General features: G+C 40.1%; 2 protein-coding genes across 2 annotated transcripts in view; both read left to right on the forward strand.

Annotated features, from left to right (window-relative positions):
* Positions 1-5,777, forward strand: part of LOC140492292 (uncharacterized) — a 31,271-nt gene extending 25,494 nt beyond the window's left edge. The window contains exons 6-9 of the mRNA XM_072591248.1: positions 1,937-2,016; positions 3,277-3,894; positions 5,369-5,677; positions 5,769-5,777. Of these exons, the coding sequence (XP_072447349.1) occupies positions 1,937-2,016; positions 3,277-3,894; positions 5,369-5,677; positions 5,769-5,777 (1,016 nt within the window). The remainder of the gene's footprint in view (positions 1-1,936; positions 2,017-3,276; positions 3,895-5,368; positions 5,678-5,768) is intronic.
* The window catches only part of LOC140453313 (uncharacterized), a 60,483-nt gene continuing 41,992 nt past the window's right edge, over positions 5,763-24,253 (forward strand). The window contains exons 1-7 of the mRNA XM_072547875.1: positions 5,763-5,983; positions 7,256-7,876; positions 9,422-10,039; positions 11,267-13,061; positions 13,754-13,936; positions 16,187-16,329; positions 21,010-21,169. Coding sequence (XP_072403976.1) covers positions 5,831-5,983; positions 7,256-7,876; positions 9,422-10,039; positions 11,267-13,061; positions 13,754-13,936; positions 16,187-16,329; positions 21,010-21,169 — 3,673 coding nt within the window. The 5' untranslated portion in view covers positions 5,763-5,830. The remainder of the gene's footprint in view (positions 5,984-7,255; positions 7,877-9,421; positions 10,040-11,266; positions 13,062-13,753; positions 13,937-16,186; positions 16,330-21,009; positions 21,170-24,253) is intronic.

Here is a 24,253-nt window from a genome sequence, read left to right on the forward strand (position 1 = left end):
ATACGAAGTCAGTAAAATGGAATTTGTTGATGGATCAGTTGTTAATTTTAATTCTGAGATTGATAGATTTTGTTCACCAATGGTATTAAGGTATATGGGGCTAAGAGGAGTTAAGTCAAAGATCAGTCATGATCCCTTTGGATAAGGGATTTGAGGGGCTAAATGCCCTATTCCTGTTCCTGTGTTTTAAACTAAGACTTTAGTGTTCCTTGAGGAGTAAGTGTGGATTGTTCTTGATGGTGCACCCTGCTGGCATGGTCATATCATTGAACCCCAAGGTGAAATAGCATCATAACATTCAAGGCTATGGACCAAATGTTGATAAATAGGATTAGGTTGAATGTCAGGTGTTTCTCACAGGTGTCAGTGCAGACTCGATGGGCCGAAGGGCCTCTTCTACACTATATGATCCTATGAAATCAAACAACTGATTTGTTTTGAAAACTTCTGTAGGTCAGTCCACCCTGACAAAAGCACACATGTGCATACACCATTGTTGCACATGTGTGCTCAATCAAGCCTTTTGTTGCAAACTCAGACCAGTGTTCTGGGGAGATGGGCTTGAATCTCACAATAGCAGGTGGTAAGGTCTGAATTCAATTATTTTTAAAAAACTGGAATTTAAGAGGGGCTATTGTGACACAGTGATAGTATCCTTACCTCTGAGTCAGAACGCCTGAGTTCAAGTCCCACTTGTTCTCAAGGTATGTCATTGTAATTGATGGCTAAACTAAACCACTGGTAAACACTATCACTATCTGTTTTCAAACGTAATTGTAGAGCATTTTTATAAAAGAGACCACACCTTGATTAAACTGCTTTCATTTCTATATTGTAAAGCAATTCTTGAAAAATGTGGGAGATTCTGATTTAAGTTGTAAAAATAGGATTTGATACAAACCTCAGTTCTCTTATCGAGCAAAAAAACCTGAAAACTGGATTGGAATCAAACTTCAATTTGAAATTAGTTCTCTTTTCTAACAATGTTACCTATTAGAGTCAATTATTAACGGTACTGTTGGTTTGTGTGCTATTGCTCTAGCTTCTTGCCACTAAGTTATATGACTAATTCTGAATGTAGCACACTTCTTGTTCTTGTCCCTGAATGTACTGGAACACTTGAGCACATGAAAAGAGGAAATTTGGGGGTAAGGTTTGTAAAGGAGCTTTCCTGATTTTCTGTATAATTAAGGCCCTTCCCATTCATGTTTTCTCTATTCACTGCACTTAGACAATCCAATGCCAACAGTCCCAGAAAGAGGAAATTGTTACAATTTAAGTGTTGAAGTAGATTTGATTATTGTGCTGACAGCACTACAGGTGGGGCTGGATCACATGTTAAGAAATGGGCTCCCTGCACTGTAGCACAAAAATTGGGGACGAACTTGTGTATGCTTTGCTACACTGCACTGTTTCATTTTTCCCACAATGGCCTTATAGCTAGTATGAAGCGACATTTTTGCCAATCTCCAAGAGATGGATCTGCCTCAGAGAGCACTGGCTAATTGGAGGCTAGCACTCTGTGCACCTACAATCCATGTCAAAGTGATTGGAGGCATGTTGGACAGGGCAGAAGGGAAGGGTGGAAGTAAGGAGCCAAAATGTGAGGAAGGGCCTCTAATTGGCACTTGGGGCCAAGCAAGATGCAACCCTTACATATAACTGAACAGCAACCCACAAGATCATACCTACTAGGTTGCACTTTGTGCATTGACCTCTCCTACAAGCTTATTAGACCAGAGTGATGGCAGGATGAGGTGACTCATTCAGCATAACCCCATCAATGAAATATTGAAGCAAGTAGATGGCGTGATACTGATGGCATGGTTTCGTAACTTATAGGTCCATCCACCTTCTTCCCATCAGTAATGGCCTATTAAATTCATCCATGTTGCAGAGGAGGAACCTTATCTATTTTTGTTTATTATTATTTTAGTTGCTGCCAAAGTTGGAGCTAACAGCAACATTTCAAATAGTAACAGCTTTAAAAATTCAATGGACAGTAAAAAGCTTGAGGTAAGTGTCAATGTTATTTAGCAGATCTGAGAAATATAGTTTGAAGTGAAAAATTGTAGTAGATTCAGCACAATTATTGCACAATACACATTACTGAACTCCTGATTAAGAACATACAAACATACAAAATGGGAGCAAAAGTAGACTATTCAGCCTCTCAAGCCTGCTCCGCCATTCATCAAAATCATGACTGATTTGTTTGTGTTTTGATTTCCACATTCCCATCTATCTCTGATAATCCTTGATTCTCCAGACTAACAAGAATCTGTCTACCTCTGTCTTAAAAAGATTCAATAACTTCATCCCACCATGTTCTGAGGCACAGAGTTCCAAAGTCACACAACCCTCTGTTAGAAAAAGAAAGTTCCCTCCTGTCCTGCAAGGGGAATCCATAATTTTAAAACAAGGTCTCCTACTTCTGAACTGACCAGTAAGAGGAAATCCATGTCAAGACCATTCAGGATCTTATACACTTAAATTAAGTCACCTTTGATTCTTCAAACCTCCAATGGAATTAATCCCTGCCCAACTTATTCTTATAAGACACCTACCTCTTCGAGGTGTAAATTTAGTAAACCTCCTCTGAAATGGCACCAATACACTTATATATTTCCTTAAATAAGGAGACCAAACTGCATACAGTTGAGAAATTTAGTCTCATTAATGCGATGTACAACTGAAACATCCTTACTTTAATGTTAATTTTTTTGTTAATAAAGGATTGCATCTTTTTAGCCTCCTTGTTTATGTGCTGTAGGTACACACTAACATCTTGAGAAAGGAACCAGACCACCTAAACCCCTGGAAGTTCTGTAGTCAGTCTCGATTTAAAAACACTCTGCTTTTTTACTTTTTCTGAATAAGTGAACATCTTCACATTTTCCCACATTATACTACATCTGGCAGATTTTTGCCAATTCACTCAACTTATTGATATTTATCTGCAGCTTCCTTATGTCTTCTTCACAACATATTTTATAACACTAATTCTGTTATCTGCACATTCAGCTACCATGGCTTCACTCCCCTCGTCTAATCATTGATGTAAATTGTAAACAGTTGATGTCCCAGAAGAGATCCCAGTGGAAGTCCATTCATCTCACAGTGATCAAAGATGTATCTCAGAGCTTGCATATTTCATAACTTCTTTATTTGTTCAAGGGATGTGAACAGATATGTGTAGAAGCTACTACTATTATTGTTAAGTTGTTCTGATTATTTCAGTTAATCGTGTTTATTTTCTGATGTATTTAACTCCAGGAGAGCAGGAATTCTAAAATGGCTGCAATGAGTGACAGAACCCTGACTGTAAAGAGAAAAACAGGAAACACACATCAAGCAGAAAGTCACGTGGAGTCCAACAAAAATACCCAAAATACAGTAGCTACCAGTAACATAATTGAAAATCAGGTTACATCTGTAGATGTGAGACAGCCTCAGAGAAGCGTTACAACTCGTCACATGTTGAAATTACAGTCTCAGCTTTCTAGTCATCCAGAACAACAGATAACACAATGTAACTCTTTAAATAACAAATCTCAAGCTGCAGGCAGAGATGAAATTCAGAATGTAGCTTCCTCTGTAGCTATGAAAGAGATCATGACAAAGCCCATTAGTTGCACTTCGGACTCTGTTGTAGTTCCTGATGGTACAACTGAAGCTGATATAGCAATGAGACGATCTACAAGGATCAGAAATTCAATGTGTGGACTTTCTGACCAAATGGAGAAAACATCAACAAAATCCAAACAACCCAGTGCAGAAAACCTCCAACAAAATATATTAACACTTAAACCCTGCATGGCTGTGAGAAAAAATACAACAAAAGCTACCCTGAACTGGAAGGAAAAGATAAAAATGGAAAAACGAACAAGCCAAGTGAGTACTCAATGAATACCAATGGCAGAACACTTGAAGTGCAGAGGAACTAAGGAACCTTAGGATACTTATCCACAGATCCTTAAAGAGGGCATGGGGTGGTTAAGAGACATATGGGTTACTTGCCTTTACATTTGTGACATAGATTATAAGAGCAGGGGGTTATGTTGTAACTCTACAGGATTTTGCTTAGGCCATAGCTGGAAAACTCTGTGCAGTTCTGGTTATCACACTGTAGGAAAAATGCAAATGGACTGGAGGAGGGTGCAGAGGAGATTCTCCAGGATATTGTCTGGGATAGAGTACTTCAGGTATGCATTGATGCTGACTGAGCGTGGGTCGTTTTCTTTAGAGAAGGGAGGGCCGAGGGAGTGTCTTATTGAAGTATTTAAGATTATGAGAGATGTAGAGAGGGTAGATTAGAAATATCTGCACACTTTATTTGAAGGTTCACAAGGTTGCATAATTTTAGGGTGAAACGCAAAAAGTTAGTTAGGATTCAATGAAGAGTGTTTTCACCTAGAGGGTGGTAAGATCTGGAATGCACTACATAGGATGTTAGTTGAGGCATGAAACATCACAGCTTTTAAAAAGTTCTTGGATGAACACTTGAAATGTCATAACATTCAAGGCTATGGTCCAAGTGCTGCAAAGTGGGATTATTGTAGAGTAGTTTAGTTGGTGCAGTCTGAGTGCCTTTTCTTTATTGTATGATTCTGTTAATCCATGCTGGGGTCCAGAGTCTTGGTATTTGCTGCAGTCCTGTGAGACAACAATATGACATGGGTGAAATTGTCATTCCACTCGGCCATGGAGCTGTGTACACTGATAAAAGCAAATTACTGCAGATGCTGGAATCTGAAACCAAAAAAGAGAAAGTGCTGGAACATTTCAGCAAGTCTGGCAGCACCTGTAAGGAGAGAAACGAGCTGACGTTTCGACAAAGGGTCAGCTGGACTCGAAACGTCAGCTCTTTTCTCTCCATACAGATGCTGCCAGACTTTCTGAGATTTTCCAGCATTTTCTCTTTTTTGTGTACACTGATAAGCTGGAGGAGCCTCCCAATGTCCACTAATGTACTATGAAAATCCATGACAGAGAGGGTGCTGTGCTGACTGTTTTGTTCTCTCCACCTTGTAAAGCCTAGAGACAAAATCTGTTCTTCTTTGAATGTAAAGGTCTTGGTTAATCTCTGGTTGCATTTTTGTGGATTTTGCTGCTAATTGCAGTGATGTCATCATACTGTTGTGCCTTGAAAAGAAACAGGGAGCTACAAACAAATTGTAGACTCAAGATCTATGCCTGTGAACTACCACACATGATCAGAGACATATTTCATATTTTATCTTTCATAATTTTTTTTTATTTTTTAAAGGGATGTGAACAGGTATGTGTAAAAACTAGTACTATTATTGTTAAGTTATGCTGATTATTTTAGTTAATCATGTTTATTTTCCAATGTATTTAATTCCAGGAGAGCAGGAATTCTAAAATGGCTGCAATGAGTGACAGAGCCCTGACCCTAAAGAGAAAAACAGAAAACACACATCAAGCAGAAAGACACATGGAGTTCAACAAAAATACCCAAAATACAGTAGCTACCAATAATATAATTGAAAATCAGGCTACGTCTGTGGATGTGAGACAGCCTCAGAGAAGCGTTACAACTCGTCACATGTTGAAATTACGGTCTCAGCTTTCTAGTCATCCAGAACAACAGATAACACAATGTAACTCTTTAAATAACAAATCTCAAGCTGCAGGCAGAGATGAAATTCAGAATGTAGCTTCCTCTGTAGCTTTGAAAGAGATCATGACAAAGCCCATTAGTTGCACTTCAGACTCTGTTGTAGTTCCTGATGGTACAACTGAAGCTGATATAGCACTGAGACGATCTGCAAGGATCAGAAATTCAGTGTGTCAACTTTCTGACCAAATGGAGAAAACAACAGAATCCAAACAACCCAGTGCAGAAAACCTCCACCAAAATATATTAACACTTAAACCCTGCTTGGCTGGGAGTGAAAATACAACAAAAGCTACACTGAGCTGTAAGGAAAAGATAAAAATGGAAGAGGGAACAAGCCAAGTGAGTACTCAATGAATGCCAATGGCAGGACACTAGAAGTGCAGAAGAGCAAAAGGACCTTGGAATGGTTATCCACAGATCCTTAACGAGGGTGGGACAGGTTAATAGGGTGGTTAAAAGACATATGAGACACTTGCCTTTACATTTGTGACATAGATTATAAGAGTAGGAGGTTATGTTGCAGCTATACAGGACTTTGCTTAGGTACAGCTGGAAAACTGTGCAGTTCTGGTTATCACACGGTAGAAATGATGTGAATGTACTTGGAGGGGTGCAGAGGAGACTCACCAGGATGTTGTCTGGAATAGTGCACTTTAGCTATGAATAGAAGCTGAATGAGGGCGGACTGTTTTCTTTAGAGCGGAGAGAGCTCAGAGGGTGTCTTATTGAAGTATTTAAAATTGTGAGTGATGTAGACAGGGTGGATTGGAAGCATCGGCACTCCTTATTCGAATAGTCACAAGGTTGCATATTTTTAGTGTGAAATGCAAGAAATTAGTGGAGATTCAATGAAGAGTGTTTTCACCTAGAGGGTGGTGGGACCTGGAATGCACTGCATAGGATGTTAGTTGAGGCGTGAAACATCACAACTTTTAAAAAGTTCTTGGATGAACACTTGAAATGTCATAACATTCAAAGCTATGGACCAAGTGCTGCAAAGTGGGATTATTGTAGAGTAGCTTAATTAGTGCAGACTGAGTGCCTTTTCTTTATTGTATGATTCTGTTAATGAGTGCTGGGTCCAGAGTCTTGGTATTTACTGCAGTCCTGTGAGACAGCAATGTAAAGTGGGTGAAATTCAGTCATTGTCATTCCACCGGGCCGTGGAGCTGTGTAAATTGATAAACTGGAGGAGCCTCCCAATGTCCACTAATGGACTGTGAAAATCCATGACAGAGAGGGTGCTGTGCTGACTGTTTTGTTCTCTCCACCTTGTAAAGCCTAGAGATGAAATCTGTTCTTCTTTGAATGTGAAGATCTTGATTAATCTCTGGTTGCATTTTTGTGGATTCTGCTGCTAATTGCAGTGATGTCATCATACTGTTGTGCCTTGAAAAGAAACAGGGAGCTACAAACAAATTGTAGACTCAAGATCTATGCCTGTGAACTACCACACATGATCAGAGATATATTTCATATTTTATCTTTCATAATTTTTTTTATTTTTTAAAGGGATGTGAACAGGCATGTGTAGAAACTAGTACTATTGTTGTTAAGTTGTTCTGATTATTTTAGTTAATTATGTTTATTTTCCAATGTATTTAATTCCAGGAGAGCAGGAATTCTAAAATGGCTGCAATGAGTGACAGAACCCTGACCGTCAAGAGAAAAACAGAAAACACACATCAAGCAGAAAGTCACATGGAGTCCAACAAAAATACCCAAAATACAATAGCTACCGGTAATACAATTGAAAATCAGGCTACCTCTGTGGATGTGAGACAGCCTCAGAGAAGCATTACAACTTGTCACATGTTGAAATTACGGTCTCAGCTTTCTAGTCATCCAGAACAACAGATAACACAATGTAACTCTTTAAATAACAAATCTCAAGCTGCAGGCAGAGATGAAATTCAGAATGTAGCTTCTTTTGTAGATGTGAAGGGAACCAAGACACCTGAACCTATTAATTGCACTTCGGACTCTGTTGTCGTTCCTGATGGTACAACTGAAGCTCAAACAGCACTGAGACGATCTACAAGGATCAGAAATTCAATTAGTGGACTTACTAGTAAAACAGAGGAAACATCAACAGGATTCAAACAACCTAGTGCTGAAAATTTCCAACAAAATATTTTAACACTTAAACCCTGTGCGGCTTTGAGCAAAAGTCCAACAAAAGCTACTATGAATTATCGGGAAAAGATAAGAATGGAAAAAGGAACAAGCCATGTGAGTACTCAATAAATGGCAGGGCACTAGGATGCACAGAGGAACAGAGTTATCTTAGCATGCTTGTCCATACCCTTAAAGAGGGCAGGACTGTTTAATCGGCTGTTGATAAGACATATTGGACACTTGCCTTTACAGTTGTGACATAGATTATAAGAGCAGGGAGGTTATGTTTTAGCTGCACAAGACTTTGGTTATGCTAAAGCTGGAGAACTGTGTGAATTCTGGTTATCAGACAATTGGAACAATGTTACTGCACTGGAGGGGGTGCAGTGGAGATTGACAAGGATGTTGCTTGTGATAGAGCACTTTAGCTATGAATAGATGTGGAATGAATGTGGGTTGTTTTATTTAGAGCATAGATGATTGTGGGGGTGGGGGGTGTGATTGAAATATTTATGATTATGAAAGATGTGGACAGGGTGAATAGAACATAAGAATTAGGAGTAGGAGTACGCAGTCCAGCACTTTGAGTCCACTCCACCATTCAAAAAGATCATGGCTGTTCTCTTTGTGGCCGCAGCTCCAAATACCCACCCTCTCACCATAACCCTTTACTGTTCAAAAACAATTTAACTAAACATTCAGTGAGGAAGCCTGAACTATTCACCAGGCAGGGAATTCCACAGATTCACAACTCTCTGGGTGAAGAAGTTGCTCCTCAATTCAGACCTAAATCTGCTCCCCCTAATTTTGAGGCTATGTCCTATACCCTCTTATTCTCGACAGGAAGCGCCTGCTGAGCTTACTTGCAGGGTCACAAGCTTAGAAGATGTCAAAGTGAAAGGTAGGAAGTTGGAGAGGATTTGACGAAAAGTGATTTTAATCAGAGGGTGGTGGGGGCTGCAATACACTGTCTGGGAGGGTAGTTGAGGCAGGAAACCTCACAGTTTTTAAAAAGGACATGGAAGAACTCTTGAAATATCACAACATTCAAGGCTACAGAGTAAGTGCTGGGAAGTGGGATTAGTATAGAGTTAGGATAATTTAGTTGGTGTAGACTGGGGGCCTTTCTGTACTGTCTGATTCTATTAATCGATGCTGGGGTCTGGAGGTGTGGCACTTGGTGCAGTCCTATGAAACAGCAACATGAAGTAGGTGAAATCCAGTCTTTTTTCATTTCCCAGGCCATGGAACTGTGTGCACTGATAAGTTGGATGAGGCTCCGAATGACCACTAATGGATTGTGAAAAGAGAAGCTGCTGCGTTGGCTGCTATTTTTTTCTCCATCTTGTTGTGCTAGAGATGAAGTCTGTTCTTCCTTGACTGTGAAGGTCTTGATTAACCCTTGGTTGCATTGTTTTGGATTCTGCTGCAAAATGCAACTTGACATAGTTTTGTGCCCTGAAACAAAAACAGCTGCAAACAAATTGTAGACTCAAGAACTATGCCTGTGAATTACCATGTGATCAAAGACGTATCTCAGAGACTGTATATTTCATAACTTTTATATTTGTTAAAGGGATGTGAACAGATATGTGTAGATACTGTTACTGTTAATTTGTTCTGATTATTTTAGTTAACTATGTTTATTTTCAATTCCAGGAGAGCAGGAATTCTAAAATGGCTGCGATGAATGACAGAACCCTGACCCTAAAGAGAAAAACAGAAAACACACATCAAGCAAAAAGTCACATGGAGTCCAACAAAAAAACCCAAAGCACAGTAGCTACCTGTATTGTAATGGAAAATCAGGCTACATCTGTGGATATGAGACAGCCTCAGAGAAATGTTACTACTCGTCACATGTTGAAAATACAGTCTCCGCTTTCTAGTCATTCAGAACAACAGATAATGCAATGTAACTCTTTAAATAACAAATCTCAAGCTGCAGGCAGAGATAAAATTCAGAATGTAACTTCTTCTGTAGCTATGAGGGGAACCGAACCCAAACCTATTAGTTGCACTTCTGGCTCTCTTGTACTTCCTAATGGTCCAACTGACGCTCAGATAGCGCTGAAACAATCTACAAGGATCAGAAATTCAATGTGTCGACTTTGTGACCGAACTGAGAAAATATCAACTGATTCCAAACAATCCAGTGCTGAAAACCTCCAACAAAATATATTAACAGTTAAAGCCTGCATGGCTGTGAGAAAAAATACAACAAAAGCTACCCTGAACTATCAAGAAAGGATAGGAATGGAAGAAGAAACAAGCCAAGTGAGTACTCAATAAATGGCAGGACACAAGGAAACACAGATGTTGGGATGCCTGTCCACAGCTCTTAAGAGAGGGCAGCACAGGTTAATAGGGTGGTGAAAAGACATATGGGACACTTGCCTTTACAGTTGTGACATATTATAAGAGTAGGTAGATCATGTTGTAGCTGTACAGGACTTTGGTTAGGCCACAGCTGGAGAACTGTGTACAGTTCTGGTTACGACACTTTGGAAGGATGTGACTGCGCTGGACAGGGTGCAGAGGTGATTCATGTGGTCTGGGATTGAGAACTTTAGCTATGAATGCACACTGATTCAGCATGGTTTGTTTTATTTAGAGCAGAGAGGACTGTGGGCGTGCCTGATTGAAGAGAGACAGGGACAGGCTGGACAGGAAGCTCCTGCTCGCCTTAGTTGAAGGGTCGCAAGGTTGCATAATTTTAAAGGTGAAACGCAGGAAGTTAGAGGGGATGTGACAAAATGTGTTTTCACTCAGAGGGTGATGGGATTTGGATTTCACTGCCTGGGAGGTTAATGAGGTAGGAAACCTCACAGCTTTTAAAATGTACTTAGATAAACACTTGAAATGTCATGGCATTCAAGCATAAGGACCAAGTGCTGGAAAGTGGGATTAGTGCAGTTTAGTCAGTGCAGACTGAGAGCTTCTTTATTGTATGATGTATGTTTCAATTCTGGGGTCCAGAGGCCTGGCCATTGCTGTAGTCCTGTGAGACAGCAATATGAGGTGGGTCAAATTCAGCCATTGTCATTCCACCAGGTCATGGAGCTGTATGCACTGATAAGCTGGATGGGCCTCCCAGTGACCATGAATGGAATGTGAAAATCCATGACAGAGAAGCTGGTGTACTGGCTGCTTTTTCTTCCTCCACCTTGTTGTGCTAGAGCTGAAGTCTATTCTTCCTTGAACGTGAAAGTCTTGATTAACCACAGTTGCATTTCTTTGGGTTGAGCTGCAAAGTGTAATGAACTCAACATAGTTTTGTGCCTTGATTAAAAAAGGGAGCTGCAAACAAATTGTAAATCAAGAACTACGCCTGTGAACTACCACATATGGTCAGAGATGTGCCTCAGAGCTTGCATATTTCATAACTTCTTTTATTTGTTCAAGTGGTGTGAACAGATACATGTAGAAACTAGTACTATTATTGTTAATTTGTTCTGATTCTTTTAGTTAATTATATTTATTTTCTGATGCATTCAATTCCAGGAGGGCAGGAATTCTAAAATTGCTGAGATGAGTGACAGAACCCTGACCCTGAAGAGAAAAACAGAAAACACACACCAAGCAGAAAATCACGTAGAGTCCAAAAAAAAGATCCAAAATACAGTAGCTACCTGTATTATAATGGAAAATCAGCTGAAGTCTGTGGATGTTAGACTGTCTCAGAGAAGTGTTACTCCTCATCACATGCTGAAATTACAGTCTCAGCTTTCTAGTCATTCAGAACAACAGATAATTCAATATAACTCTTTAAATAGCAAATCTCAAGCTGCAGGTAGAGATGAAAATCAGACCGTAGCTTCCTCTGTAACTATGAAAGAGATCAAGACAAAACCCATTAGTTGCACTTCTGGCTTTGTTGTAGTTCCTGATGGTACATCTGAAGCTGAAATAGCACTGAGACAATCTATAAAGATCAGAAATTCAATGTGTGGACTTTCTGACCAAACTGAGAAAACATCAACAGAATCCAAACAACCCAGTGCTGAAAACCTCCAACAAAATATACTTAAACCTTGCATGGCTGGGAGTGAAAGTAGTTCAGAGGGGCAATCATTCTATCAAGAAAGCTTCAAGGTACTCACAGCAAATCGACTAAGCTCTCCAAATATGGAAACTAAGTCAGCTGATAAATTTTGCACAGTGAACATGTTACAAAGTGTGAGTAACAAATCCAATACCAACAACACAACAAACAATAAATTAGGTACAATAGAAATGCTGGATGCAAGCAACAGTAATGTGCAGCCAGCACAGCTGAAAAAAACTTCAAATCATTCACAACATTCATCACCAAAAACACAAACTAAAGACGATGTGATGAACATAAAAACCATTTGTGAGAATAATGTGATATTGGTTCCAAAAACCTTTGTTCAAGGACACACAGAAAACAACATTGATGATCACTCCATCGATCATGCAATTTCACTGGAAACGGGGAAATATAATTTTCATAATGGTGTTGATTCCACAGAATACTCTGACTCTGCTAGACATTTGTCAAGCATGGAATATAGTAGAACTACTGAGTCAACTACGATGGGTGAGAGTAGGAAGCATGAACCCACCAAAAACAAAGTCTCAGAAGAGAATTGTGAATGCAGTGTAGAAGCTTCTGTCATATTAAAACAGAGATGCAGTGACTCCGTGATTTCTGAATATGAATCTGTGGAGAAGCCATTTGTTTCTATGAACTCAGAACGTGTGTCCTCACAGCAAGAATCCAATTGTTCTACAACGTCAGATTATGAAAGACTTGATAACGGGATCACAGAATATAAATTAAGTAGCAATGTGGTCCCTACTGGAGATGTTAGTAAGGCAGTGATATTTGAACCAGTTATTCTCAGAGAAAAACCCAAAGGAGTCATGTCTGTGACTGATCAATCTATTAGCAGTGCTTCCACTTGTGAGACAGTCTCAATTTGTGAATTTAGTCCTGCAGCTACAAATTCACACCCAGGCCCTCAAACATGTTTGAATGAATCTAATGCCAACACAACTGGACTGAGAATCAATAAGCTACATGTTGCATGCCCCTTGTCCATGGCAATTAACATGGAAATAGATAAAGAAGCAAATGTAAATGAAGCCAGAGATAACTTTGCAAGGAACAAGTGCAAAGGATCAATGCAAGACCTCATTAAAAATGGCTCTGCCCCTGTAACTCAAACAGAAGGCAATGATGATCAAAGGAATAAACTGCAAGTGACTAAGAGAATGCACGGCATACAATCTACAAATATGAAAACTGAAGACAAGACAGCAAAGAGATCTGGTAGGCAACAGACTGCCAAAACTACTAAGGATATTATGCTTTTGTTGCATTGCAGATGAAATATGGTTTTAAACATTTCAGCAAGTGTAAATTATTAATGTTGCAGCTATGTTCTCCTGAGTTGAAGTATGTGAGTCACTATCTGCTCTGAGTGTTTTCAAGCTATTAGGAGGGTTGTTTCAGCTGGAGAGTGGATTGTGATCAAGTAGGTCAATGACAATACCACTATTTATCAAGGACTGCACTCACTTATTTGGATAATTAAATATTCCCATTTTCTTCCCTCTGCTCTTCCGTCATGGAGGAAATCTAACAATTTTCATCCCCAGTTCCCAAACTCCGGTCTAATTTTTTTTCTCACTGAAACACTTCTGACTCGTCCAGTTTTTCCCTCTTAAAGTATATTCTTAGATTCTCTGAATTATTTCTTCTACTTCTCTTGAGCACCTGAACTTGATTTACTTTAATAGCAAACACCTCTTGCTCATCTCACTTTGTTTAGCTGCTGTACCGAGTATGCTTCTAGCATTGGCAGCTCAGACATTTAATTTTGGTCTGATGAAGAGGTCACTGTTATGAGAACAATGAAGTTTATTTCCTACGCCATTAAGCATCATAGATATTTTTGCTTCAATCTACAGGAAACTCAATTTCAAAGCTATGAACTTGTATTCCTTTTTTAATTGTAACAGATTGTCCAATGCCTGATATTTTTACACCAACCTCTGAATCTCATATTCCAAAACTAAGTGCGCTGAACAAGAAAAATGGCAAGGGAGAGACTCGTCTGCACCTTGCTGCGATGAAGGGAGATTTAACTTCTGTGAGATCTCTAATCTCAGCTGGAATCAATATAAATAGCAAGGACAATGCAGGTTTGCTGACTTTAAAATGAATTTAAATAATACCAGGGTAGAATAGGACTTAAGCATTGCAGAAAAAAAAACAGAAGTGCCGGCCTTGCAGCCATCAGAACAGAGGCAAGAAAAGCAAATTTCAAAGGGAACAACAATTTGTATTACATGAGAAACAGGTTGCTGATTGCTTGGCTTTGGTCAAGGAGAATGTACCAGGAGACAGAGACCTCAAAGCCTTTGGTTTAACTTCAAAAATGGCCATGTTGACTCAGGTTGTTTGAGATGTACAATAGGGTCTGCATCAAGGAACAGTATTTCCAAAGTTTTTGTTTAATTGGAAGAGTGCAATGCCTGGACAAATATGTTTTTTTCATTTAGAGAACTAGGCTTTGAGTTTGAATATATGAATAAGCACATGAATCCACATGATTTGTTATGATTCACCAAGACATTGCCAATTATAGTCATAGGGATGTACAGCACAGAAACAGACCCTTTGGTCTAACTTGTCCATGCCAACCAGATATCCCAAGCCGATCTAGTCCCACCTGCCAGCACTCGCCTATATCCCTCCAAACCCTTCCAATATACCCATCGAGATGCCTTTCAAATGTTGCAATTGTACTAGCCTCTGCAAGTTCCTCTAGCAGCTCATTCCATACACGTACTACCGTCTGTGTGAAAATGTTGCCCTTAGGTCTCTTTTATACCTTTCCGCTCTCACCCTAAACCTATGCCCTCTAGTTCTGGATTCCCCCACCCCAGGGAAGAGACTTTCTCTATTTATCCTATCCATGCCCCTCGTGATTTTATAAACCTGTATAACGTCACCCCTCAGCCTCCGACGCTCCAGGGAAAACAGCCCCAGCCTATTCAGCCTCCCACTATAGCTAAAATCCTCCAACCCTGGCAACATCCTTGTAAATCTTTTCTGAACCCTTTCATGTTTCACAACATCCTTTCGATAGGAAGAAGATCAGAATTGCATACGATATTCCACAAGTGGCCGAACCAATCTCCTGTACTCAGCCACAACATGACCTCCCAACTCCTGTACTCAGTACTCTGACCAATAAAGGAAAGCATACCAAACGCCTTCTTCACTATCCTGTCTACCTGCGACTCCACTTCCAAGGAGTTATGAACCTGTACTCCAAGGTCTCTTTGTTCAGCAACACTGCTCAGGATCTTACCATTAAGTTTATGGTAAGATTTGATTTCCCAAAATGCAGCAATTCGCATTTATCTATATTAAACTCCAACTGCCACTTCTCAGCCCATTGGCCCATCTGATCAAGATCCCGTTGTAATCTGAGGTAACCTTCTTTGCTGTCTACTACACCTCCAATTTTGGTGTCGTCTGCAAACTTACTAACTATATTTCTTATGCTCACATTGACCTTGTAATGTGGCTCATTTATTTTTAAGAAATGGCGTACAGCGTCATGTTCTCTGTAAATAAAAGGACTATACTCAAACCTTGTGCCTTTTCTGAATTAACTGGAGCCAAAGGGAATTCCCCTCTGCCATCTATGTGGCAATATCTTGGCCCATTTGAATTGACTTGTCAGCTGTTCAGAACCAGTTTCTCCTGTCGTACAAATTGTTGCAATGATTTGAAATGTGTTGTTCCTACATTTGTCCTAGGAAGTACGAGACAAAACTCTTTATCAACATGTCTCTCATCAATATTCGAGAAAGAAATATGTAATCTTTATGGTTTTCTCATTGAATACCACTAATATTTACCAAAATGTTTTATATGACTACCACTTTACCACAACATCTCATTGGTAAACTTTTAAATATCTCCCATTTCAGACATTAAAATATAACTGTTTTGACTTAGTCAACATTCCAAAAGAAATAAAATGCTCTTAAAGTTCAAGTAGAAAGCTTGTTGCAGAGCTGTCTCTACATACCCCACCCCCAAATTCAGACTGGGGAATGTACACAGATTTTCTGGCTGTATGCATGCACCATATAGATGTCTATGTTAATGAAGCTGTTTCACAAAATACAGCAGAGTCAGTGTTGAAGGTCACAGGCTTGTGGTGTGTGGGGCAACTGGCATGATCATGACCCATGCCTGCCCAGTACCTTTGGCCTGTTGTGTAACTATCTCCCTGCTGACTGCAATATACAAGTTAATGTCAAGCCAGGGATGGGAAGTCAGAGCTTGAAAGTTTAAATTACTGAAGTCAATGTTGGTATATGACATAACTTTGGTGGTATCTGATTTTGTATATGCTGCAATTTTCTTACAAGGTTGGACAGCGCTTCATGAAGCTTGTAGCAGAGGCTTTATTAATATCATACAAGAATTACTGAAAGCCGGTGCTGATGTCAATAGTCGTGGAATGCATGGGGTGTTACCATTGCATGATGCTGTGAGCAGGTCTCATTATGAGGTATTGTGCTTTTTAGCAGTAACACTTGTCAAAAAATTTAGTTTCTCAATAAAAACATTCCTCACGCTTGGCACAATCCCCCTCACTACCACCATTGCCATCACCACACCAACCTCCATTTGAAACTTCCTAGACAAATGGGCTCAGGTTCACATTTTTAAATGGCCAGGCTGTATGTGAAACTATGGTAGATAATAGCAGCTCTCCAGAATATTGGTAATAGGATCTGAAGTGCATTAGAATGTAGCAGTGATCTTCTACCATCATAACGTTAGAAATGGGATGTTTGCTAATGATTGCACAATGTTCAGCACCATTTCCTAACAGCATTGCAGGTATACCTACCAAGCATGGACTCTGTTGGTTCAAGAAGGCAGGTTACCACCACCTTCTCAAGGGCAGTTAGGAATGGACAGTAAGTGGTGGCCGAGCAAGCAATGCCCACATCTAATAAAAATAATGAAACAAAGTATCAGGATATGGCTTTTATTGTATACACACCATACGTAGATATTGTGTATCAGCATCATCGGCAGATGTGAGTCAGTGGATAGCCTCTTGTTGCCCAATCTTCAACCTTTTTGATTGTTCAGATGCAGCTGGTGCAGTGAACAATGCAGAAGAAAAGTAGCATGGCTCTTGCTAGATTATTTTACATTGTCCTGTAGATGTATAGATATGGTCACACTCCAGTTGTTCATTGAGGAAACAGCCAGCACCATGTGGAAACTTGTATTCCTTGTACTACAACATGCTCACTCTGCCTGTTTCTCTTTGGTATGGAAGAATGAAGTGCAGTTAGCTCTCACTGAATTGAAAACATCAATAAGTTCTTTCATGAATCAGTGACTGCCAAACTACAAGCCTGAAAGGAGCTACACAAAATAAGTTAAGCTTGTTGGTCTAAGCTTACATTAGTAGCAGCAACAGATGTCAGATTACAAATGACAGGTATTGATCATCTCCAATAAAGAGCTCAAAAGTGAGGACTACAGATGCTGGAAAGCAGAGTTTGGATCAGAGTGGTGCTGGAAAAGCACAGCAGGTCAGGCAGCATCCAAGGAGCAAGAAAAATTGACGTTTCGAGCAAAAGCCCTTCATCAGGAATAGGGCTATTCCTGATGAAGGGCTTTTGCCCGAAACGTCAATTTTCCTGCTCCTTGAATGCTGTCTGACCTGCTGAGCTTTTCCAGCACCATTCTGATCTAACCTCCCATCTCTAATAAGAGACAATCTAACCGTCACCCCTTGACATTCAATGGTGATACCATCTCCCAAAAGGATCAACATCCTGGAGGTTACCACTGACCAGAAACTGAACTGGACTTGCCATGTAAATAATGTGACTCAATGCATCTAGTCATCCACCACCAGACTCCCCAATACTTGTCCACAATCTATAAGACACAAGTCAGGAGTGTGATGGAATACTCCCCACGTGCCTGGATGAGTGCAGCTTCAATAACACTAAAAAGGCTTGACATCATCCTGGACAAAGCAGCCTGCTTGATTGATACTACAGTCACATTTTTGCAAGGTTTGTGAAGGTTTGTAGCTCAGGTTGAGGTTTAGGGTGTAGGTTTGCTCACTGAGCTGTAGGTTTGATATCCAGATGTTTCATTACCTGGCTAGGTAACATCATCAGTGGCGATCTCCAAGTGAAGCGAAGCTGTTGTCTCCTGCTTTCTATTTATATGTTTGTCCTAGATGGGGTTCCTGGGGTTTATGGTGATGTCATTTCCTGTTCGTTTTCAGAGGGGTTGATAGATGGTATCTAGATCTATGTCCCAGGATAGATGTGTTGTCCCAGTCGACTTGGTGGTTTTTTTCATCCGTGTGTAGGGCTACTAGGGAGAGAGGATCGTGTCTTTTTGTGGCTAGCTGGTGTTCGTGTATCCTGGTGGCTAACTTTTTCCTGTTTGTCCTACGTTGTGTTTGTGCCAGTCCTTGCATAGAATTTTGTTGATGATGTTGGTTTTGTCCATGGGTTGTACTGGGTCTTTTAAGTTTGTTAGTTTTTGTTTGAGAGTGTTGATGGGTTTGTGTGCTACTAGGATTCCGAGGGGTCTTAGTAGTCTGGCTGTCATTTCTGAAACTTCTTTGATGTAAGGTGGTTAGGGTTTCTGGGACAACATATCTATCCTGGGACAGGCTAAGCAAAGACATGCCAGAGAATTCCGAGAGGCCTGGCACTCCAACCACAACGCCATAAACAAACACATAGATCTCGATACCATCTATCAACCCCTCTGAAAACGAACAGGAAATGACGTCACCACAAACCCCAGGAACCCCATCCAGGTCAAACATATAAATAGAAAGCAGGAGACAACAGCTTCGCTTCACTTGGAGGTCGCCATTGATGATGAAACGTCTGGATATCAAACCTGCAGCTCAGCAAGTAAACCTACACCCCATTACAGTCACTCCACCACTGGCACTCAGTAGCAGCAGTCTATAACAAAAGAGAAATTTCTGGCAAAACTCAGCAGAGCTGACATTTGTGGGAAGGAAGCATAACCCCTGGAGTCACTGACTTGAAATGTTAACTCTGCTTTCTTTCCACAGATGTTGTCAGATCTGAGTTTCATCAATAATTTAAGTTTTTGTTTCAGATCTCCAGCATCCATAGGTCTGTATTTTATTATAGCAGCAGTGTGTACTGTTGAGATACACTGGAGAAATTCAGGAAAAATCCTTTTACAACTTCTAAACCATGATCACTTCCAATTAGATGAACAAGGACAATAGATACATGGGAACACCACCTCCTGCAAGTTTCCCACCAGGCAACTCCCCATCCTGACTTGAAAATATGTTGTCGTTCTTCTACTGTCATTGAGTCCAAATCTTGGAATTCTCTTCCCAGTGGATTTACCTACAGCACATGGACTGGTTCAAGGTGGCATCTCACCTCTAACTTCCCAAGGGTAACTAGGACAGACAATAAATGTTGGCCAGCCAGCGATGCCCATGTCCCACAGATTAACTTGAAAAAGACTTTTAGTGACTTTCTCAAATGCAGACAACGCATAGGTTCTTCCTCGCTGTTAGGAAATTGTTTCTTGAACACCCTTTGAAAATCACCAGCATTCTCTTTCCCTCTTGAGGGGAGGTAGGTGGGGGGGGGGGGGGGGGGGGGGAGGCAAACAGACCTAGATGTGAGTGTAATGGCATGTGCTCACCTGTGGATGTAGTGGATTTGGCAAGGGTGGTTATTGTGAAACATCAAAAAGACATGTTTGCAGGATGTGAGGCAGAGCTGAGAATGTGGAAAGTGGTTGCGGTGTACACGACAGGTTGTAGGTGAATGTGCAGCTGTATTCATTTTTCTTGACCAGGTTAAATTATTAATGTATTTTCTACATTAAAATCAGGCAAAATTATATTGTGAATTATATTTTTGGCTTCATCCAGCCACACCTTCCTTGTGACAGGAGTTGGGTTGCTTCCTACCTTCAATGGGCAAAGTTATCTCTCTCTGATTCTTTACTGCTCCTAGTCATGTATCAGGGACACATGATTAAAGCTTTGTGTTATCTGAGGCCATCCTCTACAATTGGTTGTCTCTGTGCAGAACCTCCCAAACTCTCCAAATTCCTAAAATGAATTGACTCTTTAAATTTTGGAGATGTGAGTGCAGAGTGTGGATCAGCACCTCTTCCTCTGACATGCAATCAGTGCCAAACTCAGTGGTAAAGCTAAAATGAGATAGTCGTTTTCAAATGCTATACACATTTCCTGAAATTCCTTCCAGTTCTATCATGTGGTAACAGGCATGGTAGCAGAATGAATTCCAGAGTTAATGACTGGCACTCTTGTGGCTATTACTTTTGTTGATATTATTTTCAACCATAATGAGGATTAGAGGCAGATTTAAGTGCCTTTTTGGACAAATTTAACCAATTTAATGAGTGTCTACTTTAAAATAAAACAAAGTCAAGCATTATTTTCTCTGATGAATACTTTTTTTTCATAAGCATAAGAATTATAGGTTATTATATTTTATGATTGAAGGGATTCAAAAGCCATTTATTTTGTTGATGATAAAGTGAAATGGGTGTGTTCTATTAATACAGCCTCGCTGCCCTATAGAAGATATGAGGTGGCTGAGGAAAATGTCTGACTACTAGGAAGTCTCTCACAGATTTTTAAATGTTTCCATATATTGTCACAGCACATGCAAAACAACACTTACAGGGCAGAATTCAGCACAGCCCATTGGAACAGGCAAGCTGGTGAGTGAGCTCTGAAAATCTTGCAATCTAATTCCCAGCAAAGGTGAAACAATTCCATATTGAGTTAAGCCAGTGCATGCTTAACTCACTTGCCCGCTTGTGGTGGGAAGATGATTACGCTCATTAGGGAACCTCTTAAATCCAATTATTCTTAAAATCATCAGGATTTAAATGTCTTGACCTTCCACTGAGAAAGGATGTGGTGTTCTCCAATCTGTCATGCAATTAAATTCCATCCATAGCCACAAATGTACCATTAAGAAGAACATTCCTAAATTCCAGAAGTCAGATAATTACTTGATAGTTTTAAAGGTGGAATTTAGCTCCTTAAGTGTAAGAACTGTGAAGTAGCAAAATATATAAATTACAAAGTGATTTAACCCAAATATTCCTCAGCCTTTTAGCTGAATGAGTTTTCATGATGGTATATTGTATTTTTTAGGCTGTGAAACTCCTGTTACAGTATGGAGCTGATCCTAAACAGAAGAGTGCAGCTGGAAGGAGTGCTTTTGATGAACTCGCTGATGATAAGATTAAAGATCTACTTGAGACTCACTGCAATGGTGAGGTGACTGTTCAAGAACAATCACAGCCAATTATAGGTTGGTTCTCCAGTGGTTCAATCCATTATGAAATGTGGGTTTCAAAAGCGTGTACTGAGTTTCTAAAATGTTCTTGTGGTAGAGTTTTAATGGACCACAAATTATTTCTTTACAAAGAAGATGCTTTGATGGTGGACTGGAATCAGAAACCTTTGGTTGCTGACCATGTGTGTTAGGATCTTCTAAGAATTCAGGGTTGCAGAAGTTCACTGTCACTCCCATTTTGTGAGTCGAAAACAAACAAGTTGGGCATGATTGGTTACAAGGTTCCAAGCTAGTCACAGGACAAATGACATAATCAATCCTGCAGGACTCTCCAGAGGTTTCTTTGGAAGTAAAGGTTAACCTACTGGAGAATTTGGAAGTAAAATCATGGAGTAATGGAACATTCCAGCAGCAGGTGGCAAGGATGAGTGCTGAGTAGGGGGAGCTCAAGCAGTTGTACTGGGACCTCAAGCAGCAGTTGGAGATGGTCAGTGAGGGCAGCTGGACTGAACAGAACTTCATTGGGAAGAAAGGGCATCTTCATGGGAGAAAGGAGCAGACAGACAAAAGATTTCTCAACCCAGTGTAAACATCCATGTAAATACTCCCAAGTAACAATAATGATGATGACATTGGATATTTGACCTGGTAAACTACAGGATTGTGACTGAAGATGTGCTAAAAGGAAAGATTCCTTACCCATGCAGTCATTGGAAGGAAGTTCAAGACTACCTGCCAAAGCCTTTGGAGCAAGGTGTCATCCAAGAGTTGTGAAGTGTTCTCCTTTGTCCTTGGGATTCAGATGAAAGAATGAAACCTGGGGATCCGTGTCAGTTAAGAGGCCCTCAACGGAAATCCTCATAAGGGATGATGAACCTTGATGTATGCTGAGGAAGGATTGCAAATCCTCAAAAGTGCAACATAATTCTGGTCTCACAATAATAACCAGCTACCCTTCACTGAACAAGACATTGAAATGATGACTTTCCCAAGCACAAGGGGAATACAGAAGAATGCTGTTTTGGGGTCTTTAATTCATGCATGTGATGGATAAAACTTCAGGACATCTTTCATTTCCAGTCCATCCTTATGTATCTGAATGATATACTCACCCTCAGCTTGACATTTGAAGAGACCCTTTCAAGACTAGACATCACTAGCCTGCTTGTCACACATTAACTTAAAAAAAACAAACCATAGAAGTGTCAACTTTCCAGTCTGTGGGAATTTTGTTAGTAAGGAAGGCATTATTCCTGATGATAAGAAAATTGGAGTGGTAGAAAATTGCCCCAGCTTAATATGGGAATGGAATTACATGCATTCCTTGGTCTGATTCACTTCCACAGGAGGTCTATACAAGGCTATGTCCAATCAGATGCCCCATTCCAAGATTTGCTGAGGAAATCAGAGAATGTTGCAGGTGAGATTGAGAAAGTTTATAAGTGGCAGCATACTTCACTGAGCATCAAAGGGAGCTGGACTACAGCATGTGAAGACTTTGCACCATCAAGCAGAAGCTTATCTGATCACCTGCGATTGGCTGGCTACCCACTTTCATAGGAAACTGACCCTGGTTGATTTAGGAGTGCTGTCACAGGTTCAACAGCTGAAATGAGTAGTTAACATTTTTGCCAATCAGAGTCTCAAGCTGAAAGTGAGGAATGCAGAGATTTACTCCAGTATGGAACTCAAACTCTAGCTTTGAGCCACTTTGTTTTCCAGAAGTTCAGAAACACTCTCATCAGTGCCAAGTTTGAAGTGTTTACAGACAATAACCCATTCAGCTAATTCAAACATCTGTCAAAACTTAGAGCATTGGAAACCCAATAGGCAATTGAATACCAGACTAAGATTCAGGTAAGTGTCACTGATGCACTTTTGAGTGAAATTGAAACTAGGTCCAGACAGATGGAGCCAGATGTGGTTTCATCTTTGTCATTGAAATTGAAAGAAGACTTCAGACAGCTTCAGTTAATTTTTGTAGGTTTCAGTAAAGTGCACCATTACTGGAAGGCTCACCATCCATCAAGCCAGTGTGAACTGATAAAGGAGTCCAAATAGGCATTGAACTATTGATGTGCTGGAGGGGATTAGGGGGAAGGATAGAGTCTTCAACCTTGATTCATGTCAAGGAGAATGAGGTGAAGCAACTCATCCTTACTGACAGCTTGAAGTGTCAAGCATTGATAGCAAATCATAATTAAGTGGGCCATCAAGTAATAGGAAGACCAACGATAAAGCAGTGTTATTGACCTAGATGGCTGCTGATATTGATGAGTGCTGTCAATCTGTGAGAGGAATAAATTGTGAGAGGCAACTGCTTGACAAATGGTCATTGTATCCTTCCCCAGCAGCAGAAGGCAACAGTGAAGGAATATGCTGAGCTAGGGAGCCCGAGCAGTTCTGCTGGGACCTCCATCACTTGGTGGCAATAATGAAGGAGGTGTCAAACGGAACCTTTGGTTAATTGATGTCTTTGAACAAAGGGAGGAGCAGACAGATAAAGGATTCCTTAATCCAGTGTAAACCACAGGCTTCATTCCACAGAAATACTTCTTTGTTTAACTGTAATTTCCCTTAATGTTTGTCATGAGCTAATACCAGTGGAATAAATATCCCTGCATCATGAACTTTGGGCAGTTCCATGTGTTCAAAAATCATGCTACTATAGGTAATTTAAAACAATATTATCTTTATTTAAAAAACCTTCAACATTTTTGTTTATTGTTTGTCCAAATATTGTGGATATGGGGAAAGACAGTTGTTTAACTTGGGTGGGTGAGTGGGAAGCAGAGGCAATTAAAGTATGAACTCATCTCAGGATGTATCAAGAAAAATATCCAGTCAGCGTTGGTCATCAGAAGTAATGATGGTTATTTTGTAGGATTAGTCTCCTTATATCATTAGTATAAGGTTGTAGAATAGCTTTTCTTTGGGGGTGGAAACTAGTGAGGGTGTTGAAAGGTCTGGCTAGCAACTAAAATTTTAAATGAAGTATGTATTTAAAGACAAGTACATTAATAGAAGCATCAAGAACTTTCATTATAATTGAATCAGTGGGTTGGCATCATTAGTCCTGCTATTAATTGTCAGGTTGTC

Source organism: Chiloscyllium punctatum, chromosome 2 (genome assembly GCF_047496795.1).
Source record: "Chiloscyllium punctatum isolate Juve2018m chromosome 2, sChiPun1.3, whole genome shotgun sequence".
Classification (NCBI taxonomy): domain Eukaryota; kingdom Metazoa; phylum Chordata; class Chondrichthyes; order Orectolobiformes; family Hemiscylliidae; genus Chiloscyllium; species Chiloscyllium punctatum.